The 19,198-nt window shown below is 36.3% G+C and overlaps 1 protein-coding gene and 1 pseudogene across 7 annotated transcripts in view; both read left to right on the top strand.

Moving 5' to 3' along the window:
- Positions 1-19,198, top strand: part of CDH18 (cadherin 18) — a 1,008,661-nt gene that overhangs the window by 778,415 nt on the left and 211,048 nt on the right. For all 7 annotated transcript variants that reach the window (XR_009257849.1, XM_058716179.1, XM_058716186.1 and 4 more), the window contains one exon: positions 1,797-1,916. Coding sequence is in view for 6 of the 7 variants with exons in the window: in XM_058716179.1 (XP_058572162.1) it covers positions 1,797-1,916 (120 nt within the window). In the remaining variant the exon portion in view is untranslated. The remainder of the gene's footprint in view (positions 1-1,796; positions 1,917-19,198) is intronic.
- LOC131504189 (chromobox protein homolog 3-like) lies at positions 11,904-13,588 on the top strand (annotated as a pseudogene).

Raw genomic sequence — 19,198 nt, 5'->3', positions numbered from 1 at the left:
GATTCATCCAACTTGTTGCATATCAACAGGGTGTTTATTTTTATTGCTGAGTAGTATTCCATACTATGAATGCACAGTAATTCTTTAGCTGTTTTTCCCAGTAGAGTTCATCTGGGATGTTTCCAGTTTGTGGCTACTACAAATAATGTTGTTGCGAATATATATGAATATTTGCAAACACGGTTTTAGGTGAACAGACATTTTCATTACTTTAGCATCAATGCCCAAGAGTACAATTTGCTGGGTTGTGTGGTAAATGTGTGTTTGGTTTTATAGAAATCTGCTAAATGTACACTTCCACCTGCGGTGTACAAGTGACCTAGTTTCTGAGTGTTCTTGCCGCATTTAGTGTCACCACTGTGTGTTTTCATTCTTAGAGATTACTTTTAGACATCGCACAGTCCTCCTCTTCTGAGTATGCGTAGCTACTTACCATATTTCCACTTATAATCTCAATGTCAAAATGCTACTTAGAGGCCAGAATCCTAACATATTGTTAAAAGTCCGTATACATTTATAATCTGCTAATAAGGATTCTCAGGTGAACACGGCAGACTAATTCTATTAAGTTTTCTAGTATCCCTTGAAGAACAAGCTTTGCTTAAAGTTGCATCTGCATTTCCACTTGGAAGTAAAATCTTTGTCGTTAAACAGATATTTGACCCTTAGTAAGTGCCATACCTAAATAACTGAAGTCATTACTAAAATTAAAGACTGAAAATTGTCAGTGCCTCCATAGTCAGGGACCAAAATGAATGCAGGATTGCACACAGGCTTACTTGATTGTGGAAATATTTTGTTTGCTACATAACACGAATTTTTAGTGGAATCTTTTCCAGTTAAGCAGAATAAAATATCAAGTATGCACTATTAGATGATTCATCAAGTACATTTTATGAATAAATGAGAGCTCTTCACCCACTAATTTTACAGTGATGTTACATAGCCCTTAATAGATGGTTGTCTTGTTATTCCTAGATCAGTTTTCATTTGGGAATAACTAAAATATGATATAAATGTATCTAATTATGCAAACAGTATTTTAATAAACATAAAAGAAACCAGCATAATTCATCCACTAATTTTACTACCTCAAAATACAGTATTTTAAAGTTACACTTTAAAGTACACTTTAAAGTACACTTTAATTTAAAAAAAAACAGCAAAATAGGCATATTTTGATACTCATTGTAGAAAGATGATTATGTTGGTACTGTTTATAAGAATCTAAAGGAATGAAAACTGAGCCTTGGAGACCAGTCAGGAGACTCATTAATAGTCTGTGTAAGAAATGAAAAGGGCATAAATGAATGAAAATGGTTTGAATGTGCTGTTTTGATGCCATTGATAATTTAATGTCAACTCACCCACATTCCAACCTAATCATAAACCATCCCACCTCCCATTTCCTGAATCATCATGTAACATGCAACATATGTCCTCACCATACCTTTAACTTTACCCCATCATTGAGTACCCGCTTGATCCTTGATCATCAACCCAACCCAACCCCGATTATGTTGAGTGTCAGAGGAAGCTCTCCACAGTGTTGACAGCACAGAAAGAACTATATTAAAATATTGGAGACCAAATATTCTATGTTGTCCTCTCATTTGGTCCAGTTGTGGTCATGGGAAAAAAGCAAGGGACAGGTTTGATAGATAAATCCAAGAATTAAATTTAGTAGGATACGTCTATTATAGCATTCCATAGGTATTGAAGAATAACCTTTTTCTGTGTACAGAGCATGTGCTAAATGTTACCACACACTAAAATTTGTTTTCCTGAATTCACAGGTACCTCTGTTCTACAGGTGACAGCTACTGATGCAGATGACCCTACCTATGGAAACAGTGCGCGGGTGGTTTATAGTATTCTCCAGGGACAGCCCTACTTCTCCGTAGACCCTAAAACAGGTTAGTGCATCTATGTGCAATTTATGTGCAGATGTGTGCTAAAATAAAACAGAAACCAATATTTTTATCTCTGTGTACTCTCGTACATCGGAATTGTTATTTTAGCACATTTTAAAGTGTCCTCACTTTTTCTAAAATGAGGTAACTGAATCATTGAAGATAAAATAACTGTTTTCCTTAATATTTTGATTATCCATCATTTATACCCATACCAGTAAAAAGTTTATCTTTGCATATCCCTGCAACAATTACTCTATGCTTAAAACAAATGTGGAGTATCAAATGAGATTTTCAAGTGTATTTTTTAAATTAATTACATATTAGTTTTAAGTCTTTGCCAAAAAGGGTAAATATTCATTGGATGTTTCCATATTTTATTTGAATTTGATTGTCACGTAAGTTGTCATATATTACATTGGTGGAACTACCGTGTCTAGAACTGACATTTTTTTGTAGTTGGAAATTTCTTCACTCTTCAAATATTGTCTTATGTTAGAGAAATTAACTGAGAGTGAAGACAAAAACATATAAAATGTTTTGGTTTTTTTTTTCAGGAAAAATAGGTATTCTGCTCTCTTTCCTCTCCTTTTTCTGTCCTAAACAATGATATCGTGTTATGTGATGTCAAAATAGGAATGCATTATAGGATCATGTTACAGCAGCATAATCTAAAAACCACATAAAAGCTCATGGCCCCATTGATAAATAATTTGTTAATAAAAATGTGACTAAACATACATTGATTTTGAATGTAGCCAAATGTCCAGTAAGAAATGAGTTTCACATTTTACTCATAGTTTAAAGATAGTCATGAGGCACAGATGAAGACAGAGATCCAGGATATTCCAGAGGTTCCTAAATCCTTTCTAGTTGTATTAGATTCATTCTGAATCAGAGTAACATGTGGGATTATCAAGAAGTAATGGACACAGCCACATAACTAACACAGAAGAAAGCTATGTTTGGTTGTAATATCCCCTGATACTCACATAATTACATGGCATACAAAACATTTTTTAAGGGACCCTGCTTCATAAGTTTATGCATCTCAGGTTTGTTTACCACTATCTTAGATGAGGTACATCCAACAGAAAAGATGCTAACACATTCCCAGTAACTAATACCATTTGAATGCTAAGAGTATTGTCATGATCATGTTTTCAAGAGAATTCCACCAGGTTATTTGTCTTCTTTCTTCCCCTGGTGTGCTCCAACCCATAAGTATATGGGACAATAATAGATCTTGGGCATACTGTTAACCCCTTAGTTATTATAATTTATGAAGAAAATAATGAAGAATATGTTCAGAGCTAGGTAAATGCAGAATATATACATGCAAGTAGATCCTTGTATTATATGCATTATAATTATAAAATAAATATATAATAAAATGAGGTAAAAACTAAAAATCAGGAGATGATAAAAAATAATACAATGTGAACTAAAATAAGTATCAGATAAGCAAGTTCTTGAGAGGTCTGGGGGACCCCGTCAGGTAGGCATCCAACTCTTGCTTTTGGCTCAGGTTATAAGCTCATGGTTCATAGGTTCGAGCCCTGCATTGGGCTCTGTGCTGTCAGCACGGAGACTGCTTGGGATTCTCTCTCTCCCATTCTCTCTGTCCCTCCTCCATATGATCTCTCTTTCTCTCTCTCAATACAAATAAAGAAGCTTAAAAATATAAATAAAAATATTTTATTTTTTAAAATAAAAAATCAGCAATAGTCAAGAATGGCATCAATGTATGAATGATTCTCATATGAGTTTTTACCACTCCTAACAAAGACTATTAGAAGAGTTATCTGGTTTAATATAGATGTACTTATATTTCGAGTTGAGTCAATTTTCACACAGCCTTCATATATTTTTACCCAATAAATAATGAATATTTCAAAGAAAAATATAACATTTCAGAACATTTCTGTTGTTAAATTCTATGTTTAATTTGCAGGTACATAAAAAATGAGACTAAAAAAGCCTACCTTTTAATTATATACAAGGAGCATACTAGATATTCTTTTCTTTTGAACACTTTTACAGCATTTTAGATATCAAAGGGTTTCTGCTACATGTTGCTAAAAAAAGGGTAGACATTGGGCTTGAAATCTTTCTCAAACACTTCTGCACTGATAACAGACATTCCACAGGTAAGAGGACAGTGATGTTATACTGTAATTAATATAGTATAGTGCAGTAATTCTTAACTGTTATTTTTCTTTTTTTTTTTTTTTTTTTAATTTTTTTTTTCAACATTTATTTATTTTTGGGACAGAGAGAGACAGAGCATGAACGGGGGAGGGGCAGAGAGAGAGGGAGACACAGAATCGGAAACAGGCTCCAGGCTCTGAGCCATCAGCCCAGAGCCTGACGCGGGGCTCGAACTCACGGACTGCGAGATCGTGACCTGGCTGAAGTCGGACGCCCAACCGACTGCGCCACCCAGGCACCCCTTAACTGTTATTTTTCTAAAATACTAAGGTTTATTCCAGAATGATTTAAGGATACTTCATGATCAAATCCTAGGATGTTACGTAATATCATAATCAATTGGTCGAGTGACTTAAATTATATGCCCCTGTGTACTTGCATAGAAATTTAGAATAACAACTAAATCCAATGAGAAACTTCATGCAATGTTCTTAGCCCAGTCCTTGGAAAGATATAGGTAGGTAGTCAATTTCCTGTGTCCCTCCCCTTTTAAAAAAAAAATGTTTATTTATTTTTGAGAGAGAGACAGAGTGCGAGTGGCGGGAGGGTCAGAGAGGCAGGGAGACACAGAATCCAAAGCAGGCTCCAGGCTCTGAGCTGTTGGCACAGAGCCCAATGCAGGGCTTGAACTCACAAACTGTAAGATCATGACCTGAGCTGAAGTCAGACACTTAACCAACTAAGCCACCCAGGTTCCCCATGTCCCCACTTTTTTTTTTAAGATTAAAAAGAATTTCCAAAATTGCATAGTGTGCCATCACAAGGGTTTGAAATAGTCTTAACTGAAACAGTAAAAAAATATTGTTTGAAAGAATTTTTAGTCCACATTAACTATACAAAATGTGAATTCTACATATTATATATCGCTAAATTACATTTTTCAGGCATTTAAAGAAAGTTTTTTAAGTATTCTTATTAAGAAAAATATACTTTTAGAAAATGTGGGATGACAACTTAAAAGAAAGTAAGTTAAAAAAAAAAAAAGGAAGTAAGTTAGACGTGAAAATAACCAACATTTTATCCTTAGAAATGACTGTCCCAGCTGAAAATAGTGTCTCTAAATGAGATACAGTGACATGCTGTCCAGGAAACAATTGTCATTAATGCACAAGTCCTGACCCACAATAGCTCTGATTCTCTAAAAAGACCTTTCCTTCACATCTTATAGCAGAAATCAATCAGCTATAAAAATGTACTCAGGGGAAGGCCTCAGTGAGTTTCTTAGGATGTAATTGAACAAGGCTTTCAACATAGTTTCTCCAGTGTGCATGATGTAATTAAAGTCATCAGCAACTTTGTTCCTATTTAACCTTTTCAATTTTATTTTATTTTAACAATGAACAAAGAATTGCTTGTAGAAGATCACTATATATTTGGATAAAAGATGTAAAGCATCTTTAAAAGTTTTATGCATTTCTTTTTTTTATTTATTTTTAAAAAAATTTTTTTAACGTTTATTTTTTTTTTTTGAGACAGAGAGAGACAGAGCATGAATGGGGGAGGGTCAGAGAGAGGGAGACACAGAATCTGAAGCAGGCTCCGGGCTCTGAGCTGTCAGCACAGAGTCTCATGTGGGGCTCGAACTCACGGGCAGCGAGATCATGACCTGAGCCGAAGTCGGCCGCTTAACCGACTGAGCCACCCAGGCACCCCAGAAGTTTTATGAATTTCAAATATTGAAATAATTTTGCATAATTCCATATGAAACTCTACTTGAGAATGACTTTTTTGGGGCGCCTGGGTGGCGCAGTCGGTTGGGCGTCCGACTTCAGCCAGGTCACGATCTTGCGGTCCGTGAGTTCGAGCCCTGCGTCAGGCTCTGGGCCGATGGCTCAGAGCCTGGAGCCTGTTTCCGATTCTGTGTCTCCCTCTCTCTCTGCCCCTCCCCCGTTCATGCTCTGTCTCTCTCTGTCCCAAAAATAAAATAAAATAAAAAAATGTTGAGAATGACTTTTTTTCCCAAAAGCAATATTTTGCTTATTGATAGCCAAGCAGTTAAAATATTTAATTTATGGTCCACAAAATCTGCAAAAGGAAACAATTTGTCCATAGCAGAATATATTTTGTCAATTTGTCTTATCCAATAGCCCTCTCTAATTGATAGAACAATAATAATTGCACAAATAGTTGTAGATACATTTTTAAATAATTTCCTACAATTAGCTGCACATAGACAAAAATAGTGAGCCTAGTGCTGAAGAATTTGTTTCTTTTGGAGAAAAACTAATGCATTAATTCAGAACTGTGTCATGTTTCCTAATTACCGAAAGAAATTATGTATCACTTTATTTTTTTTAGAGAAGAATTCTAAGTTCCTGAAAGTGTAAGAGTGTATGGGGTTTAACACAAGAAGTGCATTTTAGATAGCATTTAAGAAATAGACAGACACCAGTGGTTGCTCACTCAATAACAACCTCCCGCTTTGTTGGTCCTATTAGAATTCTAACTTTGCTCATTTTAGCCACATACTCACTTAAGAAGCTAGATTTCCCAGCCTCCCTGTTGCTGTTGTGGCACACTTCTAGCCAGTGAGCTATAAAAGAAACACCACTAGAGCCTTTTTGATATCTCTATATAGGTGCCAATGCTTCGTCGTTTTGGTTTCCCACCTTCTGGATTTACACATATGCATAATCCCTGGGGGTACAGCAACTATCTTGCAATCGTGGGACAATGAGCACCCAAGATGAAAGTCGCATGGGAAAAACTGGTGAGCAAAAGCCTGGCAGTGAAGTCACTCTGAGTAATTTTTTTATGTGCAAACACATGCAGTGCTGATACCTGGACTTTTGTGAAACGAGCTTTGCAGACCGGTAAATCCCCTTCCCAGCACTGTGCACTTCCCACACAGGCATAGACATGGAGCTCCTAGACTGCTTTTATTCCTCTCAACCCAGGATACATGGTCCAGAGAGAGAGATTGCAGTGCTTTCTGTATTTAAGGAGTCATTTTCAGTTCCACTGCCAACACTAAGCTGGAAAAGGAGATTGTTCACACTGACTTGAATATCAAAAGGTACATTAATTGTTGATATTTGGGGGGAATCAGAGAATAGAACCAAAGATAATTTTCTCTGACACGCCATTGAATATGCATACGTGAAAAATAATTTTAACTGCCATCAAGATGTAGTAAGTAAACTATATACAGTATAGACGTCAGATAACTCTCCTACTACCGCCTAGGTCCATCTGTGCTGTTACAAATGGCAAGATTTCATTCTTTTTTCAAGACTGAAAAATATTTCAGTATATTGTATTATTGTATGTGTGTGTACACACACACACACACACACACACACACACACACACACATATATGTTACAAATGGCAAGAGTCCATTCTTTTTTCATGACCGACAAATATTTAAGTATATTGTGTTATTGTGTGTGCGTATATATGTACATATATACACATATAAATATATATATGCACACACATATATATAAACACATATATACATATATATATACATATATATGTTACAAATGGCAAATGTTCATTCTTTTTTCATGCCTAATATTTCAGTATATTATTTTATTGCATATATATATATATATATATATTACATTTTCTTTATCCATTCATCCGTTGATAGATACTTAAGATGTTACCGTATCTTGGCCTTTGTCAATAATGTTGCAGTGAATATATATATATATATATTTTTTTTTTCAAATGTACATTTATATTTTCAAATGAATGTTTTTGTTTTTTGTTTTTTGTTTTTTGGTTTTTTTTTTTTTTTTTGATAAATATCCAGAAGTAGAATTGCTGGATCATCTGATAGATTTAATTTTAGCTTTTAGAGGAAACTTTATCCTGTTTTACATAGAAGCTGTACCAATCTTACATTCACACCAACAGCATAAAGGGGTTCCTTTTGTTTACATTCTCACCAAAACTTATTTCTGGTCTTTTTGATAACATTCATTCTAAGAGGTGTGAGGTGATAGCCCATTGTGGTTTTGATTGGTATTTCCCTGATGATTAGTGATGTTGTACATCTTGGCCACCTGTATATTGGCCACCTGTATATCATATTTGGGAAAATATTCAGGTTGTCTGCCCACTTAAAAAATTAGTATCACTAAAACACATTATATTAGTTTTAGGTGTACAGTATAATGATTTGACACTTGTGTCCACTGGGAAATGATGACCACTATTAAGTCTAGTCACCATCCATCACCATAATAACTTGCAGCTGTTTTGTGTGTGTGTGATGAGAATTTTCAAGATGGACTCTCCTGGCAACTTTTAAATATGCTCTGCCCATTTTTTAATTGGATTGTTTGGCTTTTTCTTTGCTATTGAGTTGTATGAGTTCTTCATGTATTTTGAATATTAACTCCTTATCAGACATAGGACTTGAAAATATTTTCTCCCATTCCATAGGTTACCTTTTCATTTTGTCATGGTTTCCTTTGCTGTGCAGTTGCTTTATAGTTTGATGTAGTCTCACTTGTTTATTTTTGCATTTGTTGCTTTTATCTTTGTGTCAGAGTCAAAAAAAAAAAATAATTGCCAAGACCTATGTCAAGAAAGATACTGCCTATGTTTTTTTCTAGAAGTTTTGTAGTTTCAGGTCTTATGTTCATCTTTTAAATTCATTTTGAGTTAATTTTTGTGTATGCTGTAAGAAAGCAGTCCAATTTCATTCTTTTGCATGTGGCTGTCCAGTTTTCCAACACCATTTATTGAAGACACTGTCCTTTCCCCATTGCATATTTTTTGCTCGTTTATTATGTATTAATTGACCATATATGTGTGAATTTATTTGTAGGCTCTCTATTCTGTTCCACAAATCTATATGTCTGTTTTTATGTCATTACAATATTGTTTTGGTTACTATAGCTTTATAATGTAGTTTGGCACAGGTCATTATCTCGTGGCTCATGGATTTGAGCCCCATATTGGGCTCTGTGCTGACTGGTTAGGATTCTGTGTCTCCCTCTCTCTCTGAGTTCCCGCCTTGTGTTTTTAATATCTCTCTCTCTCTCTCTCTCTCTCTCTCTCTCTCTCTCTCTCTCTCTTTCAAAAATAAATAAACTTGAAAACATTTTTTAAAAGATTGCTTTGGTTATTTGGGGTCTTATGAACTTTAGAATTGTCTGTTCTATTTCTATGAAAAATGCCACTGGAATTTTGGTAGGGATTGCACTGAATCTATAGATTCATCCTTTGGATAGGATGGACAATTTAACATATTGATTCTTCTAAGCTGTATCATGAAATGTATTTCCATTCATTTGTTTCTTCTATGTTTTTCACTAATTACGTACAGTTTTTAGTGTATGGATCTTCTACCTGCTTGGTTGAATTTATTCCTAAGTATTTTCTTCTTTTTTGATGCAATTATAAGAGTTTGTTTTACTAATTTTTCTTTCTGACTTTGTCATTACAGTATAGAGATGCAACAGATTTTTGCATATTGATTTTCTATCCTGCAACGTTACTGAATTCTTTTATTAGTTCTAACCATTTTGTTGGAGTCTTTAGGGCTTCCTATGTATAACAGCTTTTCGTCTGCAAATAGTAACAGTTTTACTTCTTCCTTTCCAATTTGGATGCCTTTTACTTCTTGCATAATTGCCCTGGTTAGGACTTCTAGTACCATGCCGAATAAAAATGGTGAGAGCAGGTACCCTTGTCTTGCTCCTAGTATGAGAGGAAAAGGTTGTAGCTTTTTCCTGTTGAGTATTGTAGAAGTGCCGACAACACTGAGTTCACCTTTGGCCTTCCATCTTGTTTTCTCCTTCTGGTACATGGATGATGCCATTTTAGATAAGTAATGGAGATCCTCTGACCCACAGATGGCACAGACTCACGTAACTACCCTGTGACCTCACTACCATGGCCATAATTCCTTAAGGACTGGAGGTTAAGGCCCAGGTAGCAATAGAGAATAGGGGCTGAGAGTAGCTGCTGTGGGTCATCTAACTGCCTGATTTCCCCATCAGTAAGTTACCCTGAATATAACTCTGCATAGTATTATGGAATGGCTTGCTTGGTTTTTTGGTATCAAACTATCTTCTCAGTCTGGCCCTCCTCCAACTTGTAATAATTTACATACTTAGCAAGATACTGGAAAAAAAAAAAAAACAAGCATGTATAAAAAGACCAGGCCAGGCTAAAGCTCCTCATCATGCCCAGGGTGAGCAAGTGGGGGGGGGGGGGGCGGGGTCGTCTGGGAGCCTTTTACATGTAGGGGAAAAACCAGATTGGCCAGCCACCTCCATGTGGGGAATCTTGGTCAGGATTTCTGGGCATTTAGGACCAGTATGGCACCCCCCCGAACACCTAAGGGATTGTTAGATAGTCTATTCAAAATAGTAGGGAAAAGGCAGTAGAGAAGGGAAAGTGATCAAGCTATTGCAACCACAGCTTGGCCATTGCCCCCATGCCTTCAGATTCACCACAAAAAAGGAATTATGAGTAAGGAGAGCATTGGAACAGATCCAAGAAGCATTGGCTCTGGAAAGGACATACAAGCTGCCTGTTCCTCTAATACAGACCTCATGTCCAAAAGAATTCAAAAGCAGGAGGAACGGTTAGAAATTATGGCATGTAAGGTGTATGGGCACAGGTTACCACACACTAGAGAGAGAACTGTTATATCTCAGGAGAACTGGGACCGGAAATCATGAGATCCCTGGGGTAATGACTCCTCTGATGAGGATATTATCATAGAGCGTTACAGAAACTGGTCTGGATCACCCAGCAGAACCAAGCAGCACTCAGAGATCTTGGAAGGCAGGAGGTTTATTTTACACCTGTGGGCTCAGAGGAGATCATTCTCCAAAGGTCTGAGCCCAGAGCATAGCAGAGGGGACAACTTATAGTCTGTTACTTCTACATTCCTCATTAGTAGCAATTTGGCCCCAGAGGCAAGCAGGGTGGGAAGAAGAACCCGGAAGGGGAGTCCAGGCAGGGGCTGGAATTCACCTATGAGTCCTGTCGGCCACCTTATAACAGATTCTTTCCCTATCAAGAGGAAGAAAATGATTTCCAGGAAGGAATTTTGATTCAAACAAAGACCCAGCCCACTCATGAGCCTGGGAATAACTGAGAAGAAATTCCTATTAGTCAGAAAACAATGAGGGAACATTCTGTAGCTGAATTGGTGGAGCTAACAGGCACTTTAAGCAAAAGGGCAGAGAAGAGGTGGCTGCTTGTGTGTTACCATTCTTGGATACTGCAGGAGACGGTATTATGTTAAATGCATTTCAGATGTTAACAACGGCCTCAGCCACTGCTGGACCTCCCTTGTGACAAAAACTATATACCCCAGGCATGGGTGAGAATAGCAGGTGCTTAGCTAATCTGATCGATTAGGTAAATGCTAGCATCAAGATAACCTGGCCTAGTGAAGGGGCTGTGTTCTCCCCTCTGTATCGCTGGAATTCTATGGAAGAACTAAAAGAAATTATACTTTCAACAGGAACGAGGGGCGCCTGGGTGGCTCAGACAGTTGAGCGCCCGACTTCGGCTCAGGTCATGATCTCGCAGTCCGTGAGTTTGAGCCCTGGGTCGGGCTCTATGCTGACAGCTCAGAACCTGTAGCCTGCTTTGGAGTCTGTATCTCCCTCTCTCTCTGTTCCTCTGTGTCTAGCTCGTGCTCTGTGTCTGGCTCAAAAATAAATAAACATAAAAAAAAAAAAAACACAAACAAATGGCAATGAAACATGCCATTTGCACTCCGAATTCTAGAAGCCTAGACAAAGAATTGTTTTCCTCTAGTATGGAAGACTCTATCTTAAAGTGAGCCCCAGGGGCGTGGTACAGGACTTCAGTATCTTGCCTCTATGGTTAATGGGCCCATTGTTACAGTGGGAACTATGGTGACTAACTTCACTGAAATGGAGAGAATCCATAATGAGGGAAATAATTGAAAAACAAATGACTTTACTGATGATAAAATGGTGATGATGGGGCCCATCACTGTCTCTTGTAAACCGTGGTGGCAAGATCTAATGCTGTCTTGGATCTCAAAAGAAAATATAAGCAGACAACCCAGTCTGGTCTTTCTAAACCCATGGAAGGAGTTGCCCAAAGGAAAGCAGTTTACTCCCTTGAAGGAAGGCTCAAAAAACCCAGGTGTATCACCAAAGTACTCTTCCACTAATGGAGGAATTTCAAGGGTAGATACCCCAGACCCTAGAGAATAGGGATTAGGCCCAATGTTGTCCTCTAGTGCGTGCAATTGGGGGCAACCAGGGGTCCCGTGTGGAATTAACCATTTATTAGTCTTGCACTGACAGACGGAAGTAGCCCTACTAGACAACTAGGGCTGGATGCACAGCTATCTGTGTGTGCATAGGGAGAAATAAAGTCTATTCATGGTGGCAGGGGACAAATTATTAAGGTCTGAGGAACTAGTCTCTACCTACAGATCACCAGGCTTCCTCCCCACTGTTTTCTAGTGCATATTTCTCCCATTCCTTAGTATATTCCGGGCGTAGATGTTCTACAGGATCTCGCTCTAAACTACAATGGCAAATGAATTCAGGTTGCATAACTTGGGATGATTCATCCTTTCTGTCTCAGCAGCTGTGCCATTACAGGAGTGACTGTAACGTGACTTAAAGTCACATTGTTGGGAGGTAAATACCAACAAGTTCCATGGTCCAGGCCGATCAGTAAAGTTTCTGGGCATTATCTGATCAGATGGTACATAAGTGATGCCTAAGGCTGTCATGGATTGAAATACAAGCCTTCCCAGTCCCTAAAATGGTAAAGGAATTACAGACTTTTTTGGTTTAATTGGAGTGTGGGAGACCTTATATTGCCCATCAGACAAGATGTTAAGACCCTCATATTCCTCGGTTGAGATGGGAAGCTGAGACCTGGGACCTGAAGCAGCTTGGAGGCGGTGAATAATAGCTCTTCAACTCTGAAATAAAAAAATGGCCTCCAATAAAACTACATTGCAAAAAAAAAAATGGGGAAGAAGCAGAATGGAAAGAGTAAAAAAAGTAGAAAATGTAGAGCCTGATGAATTCGTGGTGAAAAAAGTACCGACTGACGTGTAGTGAATGGAAAGGTGGGGTATTTCCTGAAGTGGAAGGGATTTACAGATGCTGACAGTACTTGGGAACCTGAAGAAAATTTAGATTGTTCAGAGTTAATTGAAGCATTTCTTAATTCTCAAAAAGCTGGTGAAGAAAAAGATGGTGCAAAAAGAAAATCGTTATCTGACAGTGAATCTGATGATAGCAAATCCAAGAAGAAAAGGGATGCTACTGATAAACCAAGAGGCTCTGCCAGAGGTCTTGATCCTGAACGAATAATTGGTGCACAGACAGCAGTGGAGAGTTAATGTTTCTCACGAAGTGGAAAGATTCAGATGAGGCAGACGGCGGTGGCGAAAGAGGCAAATACGAAGTGTCCTCTGATTGTAATTGCTTTTTTGTGAAGAGAAACTAACTCGGCATTCTTGTCCAGAGGATGAAGTTCGGTAATTGTTTGTGTTGCTTTTTATGTATGAATATATATATATATATACATATATATACATACATATGTATGTATACATATATATGTATATATGTATATGTATATATGTATATGTATATATTATATAGGTAATCTGGGTATTGTTTTTTTTATTTATTAGTGTGAATAGATAACATTCAAATGAAAAATCAAGTTACATATGTTTGTTTTGAAATAGTATTGGGGGAGTTGTTGGGGGTTTTTGCATCTATAGCACTGGTCACTTTGAACAAATAAAAGCTTTCTGTAGTTGCTTCCTTTATCAGAAAATAATATTTGAGACCAGGTATTTTCCCCCTGCTTTAGAGAACACCTTTTCTAAATATTTTTCTAAAAATTGAACAAACCTTCATAGTTGTTACTCAATCAGAATTTGTCTTTAACTCCTATATGCCTGAGGACCATTTTGGGTTTTTTGTTTATTTGGGGGGGTTTTGTGTGTATATACTTAAAATACATACATAAATGGTTTTCTTTTTTTCTTTTCTTTTAACATTCCCCAAAATAAAAACATCATTTTATAACCATGGATAATCCCATGTTTCTGGGACGCCATCATTTTCAGCAACCTAAGAAATATATCACTTACACTGAAATTTTTCCTGAAGCCTTAACCTTTCAAATTTTTCAATTAATTGGGCAATTTAAATATGATGTAAGCAATTAAAATTGGACAATTTGAAAGCAGCCATATCGGAAATCATGTCTACAGTCACACAAATGCAAGTTTGTTGGCAAGATCCCCGAAAGGAAAATTTTATCACTACCAACAGTCTCCCCACGTAAATGAGAAAACTAGACAAGTCCTGGTGTGTTTTAAGTAGGTAAGCAAAACTTAGTTAAATGGACATTTAAAGGTTCTTTCTAGTCAGCCATTCCTTTTCAAGAAGTTGAAATCCCTGTGCTGCACTGACTAAAAGAAGGTCATGATGCATGGAATGTCGAAGACTTGTTCATGGAAACCTGATCATAATCAGATGGTCAGAGAGAGATGCTGGCAATTTAGCACCTGCTGGAATAAATGGGGGGGGACAAAGAGCACCTGGATGGCTCAGTGTATTAAGCATCCAACTTCAGCTCAGGTCATGATTTCACTGCTTGTGGGTTCAAGCCCCGCATTGGGCTCTGTGCTGACAGTTTAGAGCCTGGAGTCTGTTTCGGATACTGTGTCTCCCTCTCCCTCTGCCCTTCCCTCACTCACTCTCTGTCTCTGTCTCTCTCCCAAAAATAAATAAACATTAAAAAAAATTTTAAATAAATTAAAAAATAAATGGGGGGACAGACCTCTGTGATCTAAACTCTTGACCTTCATGTTTTTTCTTTACCCCAATACATACCTTATTGTCAGCTTAATCTTCTCAGTATTTGAGTTACTCGTTCAGCAGAAACCAGGAAAAACAGTAAGTTTGTAGTCAGAATATTATCCAGCTGTATACTATTTACTTTATTGTAAATACCGGTAGACCGTGGCCAATAGTCTTATATTTCTTTAAAACAAAACAAAACAACAACAAAAAGATGGGAAGCTGATAGAATTGCCATGCTAACCAACAAGAGGCTTTCTCAAAGGCAAGGAAAAAAAGTACAGGTCCTGAGGGTATTAATAATAGATGTGAGATGTGAATTGGATGTAGGTTTGGCTGGGGCTTGTGGCAATGACAAAATGAGAAATCGATTGTGGCCGTAAAGATGTTGGGGGTGGAGTGTAGGAGTCCTGACCACACAGACTCTATCTTAGACCCTGTGTCCTTTTCTCCACTCTGGCCCACAGATGCTGCCCCATGAGGTTACTGGTAGAGCTACCCTCTCGCACACAGATGGTGCAGCTTTAGTGAACTGCCCTGTGATCTCACCACCATGCCCCTCATTCCATAAAGGCTGGGGATTAAGATCCAGATAGGAACTGAAAATGGCTGGGTAGCGCTCTGAATCATCTGTCGGCTCACTTAATTGCCCATCAGCAAGTCACCTTGAATAAAACTCTGTAAATGGTATGGAGTGGCTTGCTTGGTTTTGTTTTTTTGTTGTTGTTTGTTTGTTTGTTTGTTTTTTATAATATAGTGGCTTCTCAATCTGGAAGATAGATTACTGACCCTCTTCCACCTTGTAACAAATGTGATGTTAGCTGTGGTTTTGTCATATGTGGCATTTTTTATGTTGAGGTATGTTCCCTCCATGTCTACTTTGTTGAGTTTTTAACCATAAATCAAAGTGGAATTTTGTCAAATGCTATTTCTGCATCTATTAAGAGGGCCATATGATTTTTATTTTTCATTTTGTTAATGTAGTGCATCTAATTGATTTGTAGATGTTGAACCATCCTGACGTTCCTGAAATAAATCCCACCGATCATGGTGTGTGATTCTTTTTTAATGTATGGCTAAATTTGGTTTGCTAATATTTCCATGAGGTTTTTTGCATCTATATTCTTTAGGGATATTGGCCTATAATTTTCTTTTCTAATGAAGTCCTTGTCCAAGGATAATGCGGGTGTAAAATGAGTTTGGAAGCATTCTCTCTTTAGTTTTTGGAGAAGAGTTTGAGAAAGATTGGTATTAAATCTTCTTTGAATTTTTGGTGGACTTTTCAGTGAGGACGTCTGGTACTGGACTTTTGTTAGGAGGTTTTTGATTACTCATTCAGCCTTTTTAGTAGAAATTGACCTGCTCACATTTTCTATTTCTTCATGATCCAGGCTTGGTAGATTGTATGTTTCTACAAATTTATTCATCTAGGTTGTCAATTTTTTGGCATATAATTTTTATAGTAGTCTTTATGATCATTAGTATTTCTGTGTCATCAAGTTGTAACACCTCCTTTTTTCATTTCTCATCCAGCTCTTAGTTTCACTGATTTTTTTTTCTATTTTTAGTGTCTATTTTTTTTCTCTTCTGAGAAAAAAGCTCTTTGGGCTTTGTTCTTGTTCTAGTTCCTTGAGGTATAAAGTTAGGTGTTTTTTGTTTGTTTGTTTGTTTGTTTGTCTGAAGTTTATCTTTTTATTGAAGTAAGCATTTATCTTTATGAGCTTCTTTTTAAAACTACTTTTGCTGTATACCATAAATTTCGGTATTTTGTATTTCCATTTTGTTGTTCTCAAGGTATTTTTAAATCTCTGCTTTGATTTCTTAATACTGAATAGTGAATATTATGTTATTTAATCTCTACAGATCTGTGCTTTTTTTTCAGTTTTCTTATAATATATAATACTATATATATAATATATTATATATATATAATATATAATATATAATACTAGTTTCATATCATTGTGGTTGGAAATATACTTAATAAGAATTTCATCCTCTTAAATTTCTTTCGACTTGTTTTCTGGTCTAATATATCTATCCTGGAGAATGTTACATGTGCACGTGAGAAAAATATATATTCTGTTGGATGAAATGTTCTGTGTATATCCGTTACATCCATCTTGACTAATGGGTTATTTAAGGCCAATGTTTCCTTACTGATTTTCTGTCTAGATGATCCATCCATTGATGTAAATGGGGTGTTAAGGTCCTCTACTATTATTGTATTGTTATCTATTTCACCCTTTAGGTCTGTTAGTATTTGCTTTATATTTGTTGGTTCTCCATATGTTCTCTTATATGTTGGGTGCACAAATATTTACAAATGTCACCTTCCCTTGTTGGATTGACCCTTTTATCATTACATAATGTCCTTCATTGTTTGTAATTGCAGTTTGTGTTTTAAAATCTATTTTCTCTTATGTGAATATAGTTACCCCAGCTTCCTTTTGGTTTCCATTTGCATGGACTATCTTTTTCTACTCCTCCACTTTCAGTTTGTGTCCTTACATCTCTTGTAGCTAGGGTATAGATGGGTCTTGGTGTGTGTGTGTGTGTGTGTGTGTGTGTGTGCCTGCATCTGTGTTTATCCACTCAGCCACATTGTGTCTTTTGATTGGAGAATTTAGTCAATTTATATCTAAAGTAATTATTGATCGATGTATACTTTTACGTATTCAGTTAATTGTTTTCGGGTTATGTCATAGTTCCTTTCTATTCTTGCAACCATCTTTGATTTGTTGGCTTTCTTTCGTAGTATGCTTTAATTCCTATTTATCTTTGTGTAGCTTCTATAGGATTTTGTTTTGTGGTTACAATCCGGTTTACATATAACAGCTTAGGCCTATAACAGTCTATTTTAAATAGAGAACGACTTAAGTGTCATTGGATTCCCAAACTCTGCTTTTAACTCCTCCACACTGCCAGCTTGTTTTTGATGTCACATTTTATATCTTTTTATCTTGTGTATCCCTTAAGTAATATTTGTAGTTATAATTAGTTTTACTACTTTTGTCTTTTAACCTTAATAGTAGCTTTATAAATGATTAATCCACTACCTTTACTACATATTCACCTCTCCAATGAGATTTGGTCTTTCATATATAAATATGTATTTTGTTTGTTTTGTTTTGCTAATAAGTGCCCTTTCTTTTCAGCTTAAAGAAGTCCTTTTAACACCTTTAACATTTCTTCTATTACTCTTGTTGCAAATTTTGAATTTTTAACATTAGTATTATTTTTTATTATGTTGTGTAGAATTTTCTCATCTCTGGTCTTCTATAGACATCTTTTTAAAAAATTTTTTTCAAATCTGTCATTTGTGTAGCATTCTAATTTAGGATTTTCTCAAATGATGGACATAAAATGTAACTTCTCTGAGAAAACTAAGCGTTTTGGGCATCAAAATAAAGAAAAAAATCATTAGAAAGTTGCAGGGTCACCAAGAAACTATCACCAAGAAAGGAAAAAAAAAAGTTTTCTATGTATATAATTGAGAAACAAATTCTTGGAATGCAAACTCTTTGAGAACTCCCATTACTCATGTTTGTGTCTTCTATAATGATTAGTGAACTGTGTGATCTCTAGAAGAAAGCACTATTTTTATAGGAATGCAATATGATTTGAAGGTGGTTTCCAAAATAACACCAGTTTCTAATAAGTACTTTAATTTTATTTATTACCATAATTATTTCATGTTTCAGAATATTCCCTGTCTTTCATATATTGAACTTAGACAGGTTGTATATCTGAATCAGAAAAGAATAATGAAATTGTGATTTTAAGAATATTTTTGTTCTATTTTTCGCTCATTTTTTTCTTTTTCTTTTGCTGTAAGTGTCTAACTCTTTTAACTTTATGGCATAAATCCTTCCTTTAAAATACAAATAAATGGCTCAAACTCCTATCTCAGAGTAGTGTGGGAAGAAAAGTATTCTCCTCAGTATTCTGAATTTTCCTGAGATGAAGAAAAGAAAAGAAAAGAAAAGAAAAGAAAAGAAAAGAAAAGAAAAGAAAAGAAAAGAAAGAAAAAAGGAAAAGAAAAGAAAAAAAGAAAAGAAAAGAAAAAGGTGGGGTGGAAGCTTCCCCCCTGCTTACCAGGTCCTAACTCCTAATTTTAGCTCTGCAGGGAAACAGAGTCCTCATTCCTTTGTTGCGCCAAATGCTACTAATACAGGAATTCGGGGTGGTCCAGATATTTTCTGAAGGTTGAGGGTATGTGAAAGATAATTATGATCGATGCAAAAAAGAATTAACTTGAAACTCAAAATT

Source organism: Neofelis nebulosa, chromosome 1 (genome assembly GCF_028018385.1).
Source record: "Neofelis nebulosa isolate mNeoNeb1 chromosome 1, mNeoNeb1.pri, whole genome shotgun sequence".
Taxonomy (NCBI): Eukaryota; Metazoa; Chordata; class Mammalia; order Carnivora; family Felidae; genus Neofelis; species Neofelis nebulosa.
This window is presented reverse-complemented; position numbering and strand designations above follow the sequence as displayed.